We start from the raw sequence: 15,711 nt of genomic DNA, 5'->3' as shown, positions 1-15,711 counted from the left end.
AGGCCCGTGTCCCAATGTTGGTTGGATGTATTCTTGTTGTCATTCACACATTCAAAGACTATCTATATATTTGTAGGTCTTAATCGCACGTAAATGTTAATGTCCAAATTCGTGACATTCTTCAAAGGCAATATTTACGTATTTCTCTTTCTAACCATTCTCTGATATAAACACGCTTGATTCTACCCCTTATAGATACTATACATACTGAACCTTCGTTTGTGGCCTATTACCATTCTCCGAAGCCGTCCCTTAATTCTACAACTACGTATACACCAACAACATTCAAAACCACACCAACTGCAACCACAACTACAAACATAATAATATCCACACCTAACGTATCAAATTCTACAACAATACTCCAACTTATATACGTACTGTTCCAACAGAGAGTGCCATGGCTACGTTGTGCTGTAATGAGGGTTTCGCCGTCGAGAACGCCACCATTTCCATATGCTACAAGTTTGCATCTATTGTGAAGAACGGCACCAAGTCCGAGGAATGTGCCTCCAGCTACTTCCGGTGCTGCAAACACCGTGTAGAGAACCCCAGCAACCATACGGGATCGGGCAGTGAGATACTATACAAATATTACCATTCCATAATCCAAACAGGATGTTGACGGCTTTAACGTAAACACATTCAAACATATCCAAGTTAACAAGATAATTGTTCAAATAACAATTTTCAGATAAGTTTTTATACAATTAACATCAGTCAAAACTGCCATCTATTTATGCTGGTATACATATGACTAAATATTGTAAAACGCCAGTCCACTTTTAGGTCCGTGTCACTGCCATAAACAACATTGTCGTAGTATTAAGATATATACATTATTGCTCCATTTCGAGAAAGGAATCACCAAACCCGAGGACGTACAAGACGATGGCCTTGACCTTCCGTTTGACCAGAACGACGTCGACGTGTCCTCCATCCCCCTCAGATCCAATTTCCCAGAGGCCTGGTGGTTTGAGGACTATGCACTGGAGTACGTACAGAAGAGAATGTTTTATATGATTGTCGTGGAACCATTCTGATACACTGACTTTTACGCCAGAACGACCCATATGTTCAAGTGTTCCTGCGCTTGTTGCACATGTTTCACTATGCTATAAATATGCTATATTCTTCATATTTGTTCCTTTGCATAGATGGCCTTATTCCTAAAATGCATCCGTCAACACCAATTATTATTTATCATTGTTGTCGTTTTTAGCGGCGATGGGAAGAAGGAGATCGAGTTCACCCTGCCGGATACAATCACGACGTGGGTTGTACAAGCGATAGGCGTGTCAAGACGCCATGGCTTCTGCGTGGGGAAGGCTCACAACATCACGGCGTTCAAGAACTTCTTCATCCAGCTCGACCTCCCCTTCAGCGCCATCCGACTGGAGCAGCTGGAGGTCCGGGCCACCGTGTATAACTACATGGACAGGAACGTCACGGTGAGTTGGGAACGTCTTGGCGAGTTGGGAACGTCGTCGTGAATGGACGATGTCACAGTGGGTTTCTAACGAGCGTGGGGACAGTGACGGGTCTTGGAAACGCCACAGTGAGTAGGCAATATTGGGAATGTCAACTGAATTGAGGAAGGTAAAGGTGTCACGGCGAATTGGTGACGTCAATGTGAATTGGGAAGTCATGATGCGTATGGAATGTCACAGTGAGTGAGGAAAGGTCACTATATGAATTGAGAACGTTACTAGCAGTGAGGAAGGTCGAGGGTTCGCCACGGAGAAAAGTGAACATGAAAACGTGAAGGTGGGTACATTGACTAAGGAAAGTCACGGTGCTTTGGGAGAACGTCAGTGTGTGGGGAACGTGACAACGACTAGGGAATATCAAGGTGACTTGGGAACGTCAGTGTGAGTAGGAACGTCACGGTTTGTTGGGAACTTCATGGTGAGTGAGGACCGTCACTTACGGTAAGTAAAGACGTAACAGTGAATAAGGAACGTCACTTGAGGCGACAGTCGCGTCGTAACTAATGATATATGTATATTTGTTTTACTCATGCTCATATTTGTTTTACAATGTCCTCTTCAGGTGAAGATGTATCTCTCAAGTGAAGAGGGTGTGTGCTATTCGGGAGATCCCGGTGAAAACTCGGAAGTTGCCGAGTTAGACGTGCCAGCCAATGACGCGTCATCGGTGTCCTTCCCTATCATCCCCCTGGAGGTGGGGGACTATCCCGTCAGGGTGGTAGCCTTCTCCCCCTGGGGCTATGACGCCGTGGAGAAAACTCTCAGAGTCGAGGTAATGGTTGGTTACAATAATAACAGGCTGCACAATAATAGTACCATAGAATGTTCCGGTTAATCGACTGTGTACGAGACGTAGTGTAATATATTGTTCCTAAAATGGCTTTAGTACAGGGGCTTGTTCGTCGTTATTTCACGTGTATGTGTTGTTACACAGGTATGACGTCACCCTGTCCTCTCCTCTGCAATTACGATGAGTTTTTTCTTGAAGGTCAGATTATGCTCACAGATATATAATGGAAAAATCACAAAAAGGTGCATTGCTTGTGTCCTTGGAAATTACATACATTTCGTTTTTTAAACGCATGTCTTATCATCCATGTTAATTCTTCCTGGGGGAACGTGATTGCTCCATGACTGTGGAGGTTTGAACCCTCTCGGAAATCTATGTTCAGAATCCAGATTTGCAAACCATATGTCTCTCGGTTAAGTCAGCACCGTGCTCTGTTGTGAGCTAAACAGCACAGGTCTAGGGTCTGCATCGCTGTGGGCTTTTCTCGTATCTCAAAAGGACATTCCGTGATAAACTGAAACACTGTTAGAGCGGCGTCAACCAAACCCATTCACTCACTAATACATTCCATTATGATACAAGGGGGAAGGGCTGGAGAAGATCCACACCGTATCTGTGATGCTCGACCCCACAGGCAAGAGGCTGCTGAGAGACACGCCCTACAACTCCTCATTTGGTCTCAAATGTGCGTAAGTCGGTGGTGTTGCTATTTAGTTACGAACTCAAGCTTTGATGTGCGTAATTATCATAGTAGTTAAAAGTAAACAACAAACATTCTTGTAGGAATGGCAGTTACTCTTTAAAAGAGTTTTTTTGTCTTTCAGTTCAACGGTTATGATGAGGATGAAAATAACTTAAAGACCCGGGTTCCACATGGGTAAAATAGAAACATTTTCATCATTCTATTGGCACAAAACGCTAAGAGTTGTGTATCATTGATCAATATGCATTCACTGAGCATAACCTTTGCAGCTGAAATAAACAAGCACCAGAGCAAGCAGAAGGTGGAGGTGGACCTGCAGCTCCCCAAGGAAACCATTCCCAAGACAGAAAAGTGTTCAGTCAGCGCCATAGGTAGGTAGAATGATATTAACACTATTAACATCAAGACATAAACCCAGGCACCAATACCCGTCACATCTGACTACTCGCGTCGTACAGATGCTTTGAGTGCATGGTACACCTGCAGATAGTGGACAGAGCAAAAGGTCGGCGTTTGATTCCATGGTCGCGTCTTACCAGAAAACGTTAAGAGTGATTCTTGGTGTTACCCTACCTGTTGCTCGGAATTAGGGGGATGAAATGGTACAGGCTGAGTCGGCTCCTAACGGTTTCGAAAGGTGTATTCCTTCAAGGTATCTCAGTGGGTTAGAACTATAAAACCAGCTATAGAACGTTTAATACAATCACACATATACATATCCACATATACACACGTATGGAAATACAGGTAAAGTAATCTCAGTGGCGATATTATACACCATTTGACGTCACATCCAATCTGCGACTAAACGGATGAACAAATTGTTCAGTAACAGCTTGTGACGACCACTAGTCATATTTAGCCATTTGCAAAATGATTAATTTTATAAAATTCTGCCCATAAACTGTGGACTGATGCATGACACTGACGTGTTGATACTGTTCCGTGTTTGCAGGTGACCTGCTGGGCCCCACTGTGACGAGTGTAATCAAAGGCCTCCACAACCTGCTCCGGCTGCCCACCGGATGTGGGGAACAGAATCTCATCTTCCTCGGCCCCAATGTGTTTGTGTTGCGGTATCTGAGGGCCGCCAACAGGCTGCCACAGGCAGTGGAGAAGAAGGCCCGGACGTACATCAGAGAAGGTGAGTGTTGTTTACACCACACTCAGCTATTTCACGGCGGTCTGGAAATAATCCAGTCTGGACTAGACAATCCCAGAACAATCTACCTGTTTGGGATGCGATAATGTGCATTAACCAAGTCTGAACAACCGACTCCGTCGGTGCATGGGTTACTGAAGGTCAAATCTAACCAGGATGTTCACGGATGGAGTGGTCCGGGATTGGATGGATGGTTGGGTGGGGTTTTGGTTCGGTGGAGGGGAATCTGCAGGATGGGTGGATTATACGGATGGGCGAGTGATGGAATGAGTAAAGCATGCTTCAAAATAAACGTAACGCGAGATTGAGAATGTTAACTGATTGTAAACAAATGTCCGTGCTAAATCATTAAAATGAAATGGTATTATACCCGATGTAGTTTTAGATCCATAAATTAGCTCCAATGTAAATTCATGCATATATCAGTACATCGATGTGTTTCATCTGAATACAGTCAAACATGAATTCATTGTACTTTGTAGAGTGACCGCTGTTACTGAATTGTGAATCTGTTTATTCCTCGTGACACAGGTCTGAATCGCCAGCTGACCTTCAGGAAGCCGGACGGTTCTTATGGAACATGGCCGAGCGCGGAATCCAGCACGTGGTCAGTGTCATGGCAGCTCTTGGAATAGGATATAACTACTGTTGGAGATGTTTATATGGCAGACAGTAGACAAACAGCAGATAGACAGTAGACAGACTTAAACGCGAAGACAGACACGCACAAACATACACAGAACACACACGCAAACTCACAGACAGACCATGAATTGGCCCAAAACCATATCGCGCACTGATAAGAATATTTCTGTAGAGTGCACAGGAAGCCTTCAAATTAGGTTATAGCAATATCCACGGTTTTCATCAACTGTATAAATGTTGTCACAGTAGAAAAGTATGTTGTAGTATGAACGAATCGGGTGTCTCGGTTATAGGGGAGCATACCTCTGGATAATGTCTCCGAACGTAGCGGCTAGACTCACTGCATGATAGTAACAACCAAATACACATTCAAGTTAACAAACAGACCAAAACAGTTGGTCATTACGACAAAGGTGACATATATTTTAACAAATCACGGTCAAACGGTTCCAGACAAGGCTCGTGACAGGGATAATATAGGGAGCTCTGCGCTATCGCTGCGATGAACTTGTCAGGACTCGTCGTCTGCCAGAACTATTGGTGTACCACTAAACTGGTTACGTGTACAACCGGCGCACCACCCTCTCACAGCTTCGGCATTCCTTACACGTAAGGCTGGGGTATACTTCATGATAAATGTGTATTAACCTTTCCTTTTACCGCCCTATACGGACACAGCTTTATATCATCACAGGCTGACGGCCTTTGCTCTGAAGACGTTCACACAGGCCGGGGAGTTCGTCACAGTGGACCCTGTGGTCACGTGTCAGGCCTTCGAGTGGCTGCTCCACAAACAGAAGGAAGATGGAACATTCATCGAGAACGCTGGGGTCATGCACAAGGAGATGACGGTAAGTTGTTGGGGCCAAGTAGAACATCCTTATTGGACTTGTGGGACAAAAGTGCTAATGTGCAGTATTCCTGCTTGGCTATAACACGGAGGTCAGTGCATGTAAGGTGTTGGCATAGCTTTGTTGGTCACTTCACCAGATTGATTCCCTTAAGGGGAGGGAAATTGAGTTTATCGTCGTGCTTGAGAATATTTCGCTCATATGACGACGTGCATGCGTGTGTATGTGTATGTGCGGCTGCTTGTACTAGCCCAGACTGAAGCTGGTTTTATAGTGCTATCCCACTGAGATGCCATGCCGCAGTGAAGCATGAATACCCCACTCAGACACATTATACTGACTCCGAGCCTACCAGTCCTTGTTGTACACATTAATGCCGAGCGCCAGGCAGGGACCAACAAGTACCATATTTTAACGTCTTTTGGTATGACGCGGTCGGGGATCGAACCCGCGACCTTCCGCTCTCCGGGCGGACGCTCTAACCACTACACCACGGAGGCGGTCGATTCCCTTAAGGGTCTCGCCAGTAAAGATTCGTGGGGATCGGGCCTTTTTTCAGACAGAAGTTCGTGCATACACAGTGCCATTTAGAAAGTGGACAGATGTAAAAAGTGTCATATTTGGGATTAAACATTCTCAGTAAGTCCGTGGTCTAAACTACCAGCTGTCCGACTTCCATCCGGAAGCCGCGGTGGCTGAGCGGGTTAGGCGGCCGACATAGTGTGCTGGCGATTAGGTGCCTGACTCTGAGGGTGTGGGTTCAACCAACAAAAGTACTAGCTTCCGTACTTTACTGAACAAATTTAATCCCAAATACAGTCCGAATTATATAGCAATGTTTTTACGTGTAACTACCTTATTGGGCCGACACTTTGGTCCGAAATCCGAAATAATGAGAGTCCGAGATACAGAACTTTTTATTATGACAACAAAGAAGGATTACGTCGGGACCGTGAGTTCAGTCCTGTTTATACAGCAATCCGAGAAAGACAGAGTCCGAGTTTGACAGAGTGCACTGTATAACATTTCTTACAGAAGTCAGCGTATTAACTTCTTTTTCTTTTAGGCCAAATAGAATCTGGTTCGGCTTGAGACTACTTATCCTCCTGTGGCGTTATGGTGTTTTTCACGCATAAATCTGACCATGCTAAAATAATGGTGTTGCAGGGCGGTGTGAATGGCGACGCTACACTGACGGCCTTTGTGTTGATTGCCTTGTTAGAGAGCGACTGTATCCCCATGGTGAGGTTCCAGGTCCACTGGCGGCTCCTGTGATTAGTGTTCAGTACATATCTTAAACAATTATTGGTCCGGCAACTGGTACACTAGCTCTGAAGTTCTAAGTGTTATAGAATTGGTCTTAACCAAAGTCTCATTGACATAAAGACAGTTAACTGGATAGAGTGATCAAGTTCGCCGACTCACTTCTCATGCGGTCATTTGCGCAGATTGTTGTTCCTAAAATCAGTCACCAACAAGTCTAGTCCAGATCATTTACAGACTGTAAACACACAAGTAATAAGACACAACTTTGGGTGTCACTCTTACACTCTGCTAAACATAGGTCATTGAGATATTAAGGTATTACATACACCGACCACGTATGTAGGAAGGGGGTCGGCGAATCAGTCGTACTCACATAACGTTTATACCATCTATGTCTAACTTAATCTGCTTCTCCGACGATAATAGTAGCTAATGACCTGATCCAGAGACAATATCTTTAAGCAGACACGATGGATATTTCAAATCATTTTGTAACTTTGTTCCAAGTCTCGGAACTTTTCTGAGAGGATCCGGAGGCGAGCAGTAGAGTTCCTGGAACAAGAACTGGTGGCCTTGGACCGTCCTCTCGCAGTTGCAATGACAGCCTACGCCCTGACGATGTCTCTGAGTCAAGAACGACACGACGCGTTTGAGAAAATGAAGGCCATGGCGCAGTCTTCTGTTGACGGTTAGTCACAGATATTAAAGTTTATGTGTTTTAACTGAAGCTTCCGATCATGATAATATGAAAAGCGAGGAGTGCAGTTGAGGAAAATTGGTAAATTATCTTGAAGGAAAGGAAAGATGTTTCATACGCTTTCTAAATGTTAGATCTCAGGATTATGAAGTTATTTGTAAAATTAATATATAGTTTTAGATGCAAATCATTTCGATTGAAACAAAACCAGCTCTTGGTGAGTGTGCTTTCGACAGACCTTGTATGGAAATATTACTTTACAGGACATACCTTTTGGCCTGCTGGGGAGATCGACCACATCGAGGGCCACTTCCATCAGCCCCTGTGGTACGCCAAGAGGCCCGGGGCCCTAGCTGTGGAGACAACCGCCTATGCCCTACTGACCTACCTGGAACACGGCTTCATCAGGGAGAGCCACTCCATCGTCAGCTGGCTCACGGGGCAGAGGGAGTCTCACGGCTCATTTGTGTCCACACAGGTACCGCCGATACACGACCTGTGAAGGTCCGGGTTAGAATCGGCCTTCAGCAACCCATGTTTGTCGTAAGAGGCAACTTGGTTGGTTGGCACATGTCATCGTATCCCAATTACGTACATTGATGCCTATGATATTGATCATTGGATTGTCTGTTCCAGACCCGATTATTTACAGACCTCTGCCATGTGGCTGGAATATGGCTGTAATATTGCTGGAATATGGCTGGAATATGGCTGTAATATTGCTGGAATATTGCTGAGTGCGGCGTTACACAACAAACAAGCAATCATACAAAATATGCGATACACGTAGGGTCTGTTTGTTTGGAGGTTAACGCCGCACATGGACAAGACAATCCGGTGACTGACATCATCAGCATCAATCCTTTCTGATGGTTTACGAGTATTAACCAAGTCAGCGAGCCTGACCATCCGACCCCACAGATATCTCTTACTGTTTGCATGTGTTGAAGATCCGCTCCAACAGAGACATCTTCGTGGCGTAACTCTCAGCGAGTCTGACCATCCGACCCCACAGATACCTCTTACTGTTTGCATGTGTTGTTGAAGATCCGCTCTGACAGTGACATCTTCGTGGCGTAACTCTTCGTGTTCTGATCGGACCGAGGACGCTGATCCATGGTTCGCAAAATGACCTCGCCGAGAGTAATCCTATTGTCCTCAGAAGTAATTCTATTAAGGATAGAGACTTCAGTGTTCGATTGAAGCAAATCAGCTACTAACACCCATAACTTTGAGACCCGGGTCCGATTCCCCACATGGGTACAATGTGTGAAGCTCATTTCTGGTGTCCCCCGCCGTGATATTGCTGGAATATTGCTAAAAGCGGCGTAGAACCATACGCACTCACTCATAACTTTGAGAGTACATCTTACCAGAACAGCATGTCAGTTTTGTGAAACATGCAATCTACAATCTGTATGATATTGTTTCAATTAATTCGATCACATTTTATAGTTGAACATGACAACATTAGATAAACGGTACAGGTAAGGTAGGTACTATGATGGGCAGCTGGCACACACAACGTTTAAAGTGGACAGTAACCATGATCATACAAAGGGAAAACATTTTATGAGAGCTTCGTTTATTATACAAGCTCGTGAACAGATTGTCACTTGCTTCCAGTTGTGATGTCTTGTAATTAAACGCAGAGTACAGCATTCACTCACTCACCCTGTACCCACTAATTCCAGGACACAGTGATAGGCAAGCAGGCTGTGTCCGAGTACAGTATTCACTCACACACCCTGTACCCACTAATTCCAGGACACAGTGATAGGCCTGCAGGCTTTGTCCGAGTACAGCATCAAGACCTACTCGTCCATCCTCGACATGACCTGTGACCTCCGGTCCGATGTGGATGCCAGCTTCAAGGAGTCAATCCTGCTGCAACATGAGGACGCCTTCGTGCTGAAGACCGTGCCCAAGGTAAGTGGTCCGTGAACTCTCAAAGAACTCTAAGGACTTGGTTCACGAATTAACGTTTCAAAACTATGGAGAAAGTCGTGGAAATAATCACGATATGATGTAACATCCTGCTTAATATTGCATATCGTATTACAAGAATAGGAGAAGTAAAAGTGCCTATGCTTATGTGTTTATTCCACATCTGTTAAACATCGCTACATTTTTATACACAAACTGAACGATAATAAACAACACACGCCGACTTGCATTTTAACAGCTGGACATCATTGCCAATAGCGACAGTGAAAGCTCAAACTGCTTGTGTTTCCTATGTAAAGATTGTCAGATTGCCCAGCCATGTACAGATATGTGTTACCACGGTCTCTGTTCCCAGTTGTGTTCTTGCTGAATGAAATCATCGTTAAAACCCACTCACTCACTCACCATTTACTGATGAATTCTATCCATTTTCTATACGACTCATACAAGCTGTTCTTATCTCTGCCAAACAGATTATGTGGTGTATTATCCTTCATTTATCAACCGGTATCTTCAATGAAATTCATAAAAATAGAAAATCAGTAACATTAACCAAGCGTTTCCAGTCTGGGTCATCATTCCATTCCCTGTACGGACAATGTGGTTCCGTCACAACAAGCCTGTCTTTTGTGTCTGGAAACATTGACGTACCTCCCGCCGTTTGAGGTACAAACGAGCATGCTTTTTCTACGGAGGTCTTGAAAAGCGTCACACGACTGTTTTCTCAAAATCTGTATCATGGTAAAGGCATACAAGCTATACCAGACTTGGATGACATTCCCAAATGTGATGGATCAGACCAAAACGATATGCATAATTCCCAAACACAAGTCTTGGAGTGTGTTTGTGATTGGAGCCGCTTGTACATCATCAACATAATGGGTCATACTTCCTATGTACGTGCTTTTAATGAAGCCGGAATTATACAGTGAACTCTACGATTATGCTGTTTATACAAAGGATTTGTCTTGCATCCACCTAGCAATACATGGGTAGAGTGTTTCTCCAGGTACCGACTGGGGGGAAGCTGGTGTTCGAGGCAGCCGGCACGGGGGTGGGGATGATGCAGGTGGAGGTCAGGTATAACGTCCCGGATGAAGACAACAGCTGTCGCTTTGACGTCATCGTCAAAAGTACCCGGCTGTCGCACATGCTGACTCAGTTCTTTTGGCAGAGGGGCAAGTGAGTATTTTGTTTGTTTTCATATATTGTTGTCAAAATATGATTGATGAATAGTTACGTACGATAAGAGTCAGAGCATACATAATGCATCAGATGAGTAATATATCAAATTTCGTTTATTCGTTTTTGTGACTATAGGCAATACAGCACAATTCCTTTCGACGGCTATTTCTTCGCAAAACATCTCATCAGTTTGGTTGCTGATGTCAAATACGCCTTCCTCTGTACACTGGGGCGGTGGGTAGGTAAAGAGTTTATAACACGGGTTCTATCCCCCAATGGTTACAATGGGTAAACCTACTGCTGCTGTACCAGGCAGTGAGGCTGTTTGAATATTGCTGAAAACGACGTAAAACATGACAAACGCATGTAGACGTGAAGGGTTTTTACAAGAGTTTCTTGTCAATATATCAGCTCTATAACTTCTCCTTTGTCTGCAGAACCGCCTCCGTGGTGTAGTGGTTACAGCGTCCGCATGGAGAGCGGAAGGTCGCGGGTTCGATCCCCGACCGCGTCATACCAAAAGACGTTAAAATATGGTACTTGTTGGTCCCTGCCTGGCGCTCGGCATTAATAGGTACAACAAGAACTGGTCGACTCGGAGTCAGTATAATGTGTCTGAGTGGGGTATTCATGCTTCACTGCGGCATGGTATCTCAGTGGGCTAGCACTATAAAACCAGCTTAAGTCTGGGCTAGTACAAGCAGCCGCACATACACATACACACGCATTCACGTCGTCATATGAGCGAAATATTCTCAAGCACGACGTTAAACCCAATTTCACCTCACCTCACCTCACCTCACCTCACCTTTGTCTGCAGCTCAGAGTGTGAGCCCTGTTCCCAAGAGTGTGATGAGGAAGAGACTGGAGAGGAAGAGGAGGAGGGAGATGATAACATTGAGTCCTTCACCTTCCCGTCTGTCGTACCTCGCATTCAGGACCCGCGGCGCAAACTAATAAATAATTACATCGATCACCATGGAAGCCGTATAGGACGGCCCTTCTCTCGAATTGGCAAACCTCTCTCCAGACGGGCACGCTCCCTGGTGGCCAGTGCCAGAGTTCTCTGTATTGAAGTGTGTGTCAGGTAGGAGTTGTCTCCCCTTTCAGAATAGAACTGTCTCTCGACACATTTACACAATCTGTATATTCAGTTTAACTCGTGATCGAGATGTGATTGTGAAAGGGGATACATGTTTATGCATTACTCTCCAGGTACCATGGCAACAGAGAAACAGGCATGTCCGTAGTGGACGTGGGGCTCTTTACTGGCTATAAACCCGTAGAATCTGATCTTAAAAACGTGAGTACTATGTTTTGCAAAAGAACAAATATACGATTATACTGTGGGATATATATACTAGTATCTTGTTAAACTAAAACCGTTATAAAAAGCGTGTCATGCCGGCCCTATTCCACGTTAAATCTTCTTTTCTGAAGGAAGAAATATACTGTGTAAAACAAATGTCACGATGTATAATGTAGTATCTTATACAAGACAGTGCTCACTACAATATCTATAACAGAGCTATTATTTGAATGTGTCTATTTGAATATAAAATGAGCACATCTTACTTATATCCTGTATATTTATATATTTCAGTTGATAAACAAAGGCAAGATACAACACTACGAGCAGTCTCAGAGATCTGTGATCTTCTACATGGAGGAGGTAAAAAAACACGTTGTATTCGTCGTAAACAAAGTTGTATGAACGACTGAGTGAGTGAGTGACTTTGGTTTAACAAGTGATATTTAACTGATAGAGCATAGGCTGCAACACCTAAATAATGATAGCGTATTCCCTATTGTTCAAGCTACAAGAGACCGCCTCCGTGGTGTAGTGGTTAGAGCATCCGCCCGGAGAGCGGAAGGTCGCGGGTTCGATCCCCGACCGCGTCATACCAAAAGACGAGTTAAAATATGGTACTTGTTGGTCCCTGCCTGGCGCTCGGCATTAATGGGTACAACAAGGACTGGTCGGCTCGGAGTCAGTATAATGTGTCTGAGTGGGGTATTCATGCTTCACTGCGGCATGGTATCTCAGTGGGCTATCACTATAAAACCAGCTTCAGTTTGGGCTAGTACAAGCAGCCGCACATACACATACACACACGCATGCACGTCGTCATATGAGCGAAATATTCTCAAGCACGACGTTAAACCCAATTTCACCTCACCTCAAGCTACAAGATACATGAGGCAAGTCTGTTTAGGCAACAAGAGGATGAGGACACAAACAAATATCCATGACAACACGTAATCGGGTCTAAATAATCAACACGGTCCGCGCTCTAGTCGGCTGTCGAGACATACGTAACGCTACATGATACCAAGAGTGTCACACTGTTTTATCAGTTTGATTCCAGTGTCACATGTTACCCCGGACGAGCCGATTGGAGACTAACTGAGGGTTCAATATATATGTAGCACTATTCTGATTGGTGCCTTTTCGATTCATTTCATCAAGAAAGGGTGGAGCTGTCGTATTAGTTTCGGACATATGCGATTGGTGGCGGATGCTATATTTGCCCCGTGTAATAATAGCTGGAATGGGGTTTTATAGTCGGAAACAACTGAACAAAAACGTAATACGTTTGTACAATGTTGGGTTTGTTGATTTGAACTAGGACATCAAGGTGTTATGAAACAAACATGATGTAGGAACAGAAACAACAAGACATGTCATTCAAGTTATAAACAAAGCAGAGTAAATATCGATGTCAGTGTTATTGATGTTATTTGTGATCCAGATATCTCACAAGAAGAACGAATGTCTCAAATTCCGAGCCAAACAGAGTCACATGGCTGAAAACATCCAGCCGGCTAAAGTCCAGGTATACGACTATTACAATCCAGGTGAGTTGAGTAGTTTTTTATCCCCCTCAACGCGTTTTGCGGGGGGTATTAAATGGACTCCGTCCGTGCGTGCGTGCGTCCGTCCGTCCGTCCGTCCGTCCGTTCACTTGTGTCTTTTCCGGAGCAGAACTGTAAAACCGTTCACTATTTCTTCACCAAACTTGGCACATACATATATCTGCTGGTGTACTGGTGCCTTTTGGTAGTTTTGGAATTCGGAATAAAATATTTTGGCGTTTCCATGGCAACAAGTTCGACTTTGACTGAAATTGGTGATAGTGCTATTTTCTGGAGCAGTACTTTAATAACCTTTCAATACTCTCCTTCCACTTTTCTATATACACATCTAAATATTTGACATAATCATAACTCGTATACATAATCATGAAGAGTATTTTGCCATTGCGGGGGATATTGATGACTTTGTCTTCTTGTTTAACTTGCTTTTCATAAAACAACATTCAGCAATACAAGCTACATGATGGTTGTGTTAAGTAATTGGAAACGTCACATTACCTGTCCACCCTCTCTGTTGCAATAAGCATAAGTTGCTGGGATCAGTCCTATTCCGGACTCTTTGTGGCGGGTAACTTCGTTAAATTAACACTAAAATTGAGTGAGTGAATTTTCTTGTACCCGAGGCTTAAAGCAATGCTCCAAAATCTGTCACAGCGGGCGACACTAAAATTTAGAGAAACCATTTTGTGAACTGCATCTTGTGATGAGAGAACGCCGGAACTAAAGGTCTAGTCGACCACCTCATCTACCAGAAGTCGGGACAAACTTCAGCTGTGTGTCGATCAACCCCAGGTAATTATGTTTGTCCTGTTTAGATGAACGGTGCACGAAGTTCTACAAGCCTGACAACGCCAGCGGTCAACTGGCCAACTTCTGTGACAAACAGAGGAAGATATGTCAGTGTCTGGAAGGTCAGTATGACAACAGGGCCCCGGTTAGTCCGGAAACCTGGTAGCCAGATAGCCTGCCCTCCGACACCTTCTAGATAAGTCACAAATGTCCTTGTATGTTTGGACATTACCCGTCATTAAACGAATTCTAGCTTGACGGTAGTATGTGAATTCAGTAGTGTGTGAGCGAGGAGACTAAGGATGAGCTGAACGCATCTTGGTTTTCTCACGGATTACTTTATCACTGTGTGCGAAAAAGCACAGGGATTACGGTAACTATGCTACCAAAAAGGGAGCGATAATTTGTTAACTTTTATTCCGAACTCACGCCTTCGCATTGTCAAAGCAAAGGACGCAACGCAGATTAAACCATTACAGCGAATTTGACAAACTGGTGCGACTTCACGAATGATCTTTTAAAATCAACATTTTATCTTCGTCATATAGTTATTTGTTTGCAATATTATTGGTAAGATAATCGTTCCTTGATGAAGTATGTACTACTCTGACCTCCAAACAGGTCGCTGTGGGCGGTGCGAGGAGGTCTGGTATGGCAAGAAGTGGACTTCCTATGTGAACTACTCCTGTCAAAACGCCACGAACAGTAAGTGATATATGTACTCCCTACAAGTCAAAACATCGATTACACAACAGTCTCGTTTCCTGCTGACTGGGTGGAAATCTGAAAACGAGGCTCGGCCGCTAGAAACGTTTGGCGGTCTGGTACGGATTTAATATTATATCATTCACATTGTACGTTACCAAAATACACTTAATACGCGTAAAGAACACATGACAGGTGTAACCAGTCAGCCAGATGAATTCTAAATCATTGTACGACTTTATCAAACAGGGGCAGTCTGTGACGTCTTAGTTATCGACATGCTGCCTAAATATCGACATAAGATATAGAAATACGATTTTTGTAAATTTTAAAATTAAAATTAATTTGTAAATATCATTTTCTTATGAAACAAGGAATTGGAATTCAGTGTAATCATGGTTGTTTGTAGTGTATCTTTTCACTTCACACGAGAAAATTCGGATCGGCTGAAAAGTAGGTCATTGTCTGAACTGGATAATGAGACTCATGTTTTGGTTTCAGTCATTATAACTTTATATTTAGTAATTGATAACCATATGAAACATGTAAAGATATATAATTTTCGGTGTATTCTGCTTCCACCAGTTTGCAGTCAGTACGTACA

General features: G+C 43.9%; 1 protein-coding gene across 2 annotated transcripts in view; it reads left to right on the top strand.

Moving 5' to 3' along the window:
• The window catches only part of LOC124275154 (ophiophagus venom factor-like), a 36,310-nt gene that overhangs the window by 18,620 nt on the left and 1,979 nt on the right, over nucleotides 1–15,711 (top strand). For both annotated transcript variants that reach the window (XM_046710648.1, XM_046710649.1), the window contains 20 exons: nucleotides 393–575; nucleotides 862–994; nucleotides 1,223–1,451; nucleotides 2,053–2,262; nucleotides 2,863–2,965; nucleotides 3,253–3,354; nucleotides 3,939–4,127; nucleotides 4,677–4,752; nucleotides 5,485–5,641; nucleotides 6,809–6,883; nucleotides 7,415–7,595; nucleotides 7,868–8,082; nucleotides 9,372–9,533; nucleotides 10,561–10,733; nucleotides 11,557–11,823; nucleotides 11,952–12,039; nucleotides 12,340–12,408; nucleotides 13,490–13,595; nucleotides 14,429–14,524; nucleotides 15,024–15,107. In XM_046710648.1, the coding sequence (XP_046566604.1) occupies nucleotides 393–575; nucleotides 862–994; nucleotides 1,223–1,451; nucleotides 2,053–2,262; nucleotides 2,863–2,965; nucleotides 3,253–3,354; nucleotides 3,939–4,127; nucleotides 4,677–4,752; nucleotides 5,485–5,641; nucleotides 6,809–6,883; nucleotides 7,415–7,595; nucleotides 7,868–8,082; nucleotides 9,372–9,533; nucleotides 10,561–10,733; nucleotides 11,557–11,823; nucleotides 11,952–12,039; nucleotides 12,340–12,408; nucleotides 13,490–13,595; nucleotides 14,429–14,524; nucleotides 15,024–15,107 (2,898 nt within the window). The remainder of the gene's footprint in view (nucleotides 1–392; nucleotides 576–861; nucleotides 995–1,222; nucleotides 1,452–2,052; nucleotides 2,263–2,862; nucleotides 2,966–3,252; nucleotides 3,355–3,938; nucleotides 4,128–4,676; nucleotides 4,753–5,484; nucleotides 5,642–6,808; nucleotides 6,884–7,414; nucleotides 7,596–7,867; nucleotides 8,083–9,371; nucleotides 9,534–10,560; nucleotides 10,734–11,556; nucleotides 11,824–11,951; nucleotides 12,040–12,339; nucleotides 12,409–13,489; nucleotides 13,596–14,428; nucleotides 14,525–15,023; nucleotides 15,108–15,711) is intronic.

Source organism: Haliotis rubra, unplaced genomic scaffold, assembly GCF_003918875.1.
Source record: "Haliotis rubra isolate DU_JTF1 unplaced genomic scaffold, ASM391887v1 Scf199, whole genome shotgun sequence".
Taxonomy (NCBI): domain Eukaryota; kingdom Metazoa; phylum Mollusca; class Gastropoda; order Lepetellida; family Haliotidae; genus Haliotis; species Haliotis rubra.
This window is presented reverse-complemented; position numbering and strand designations above follow the sequence as displayed.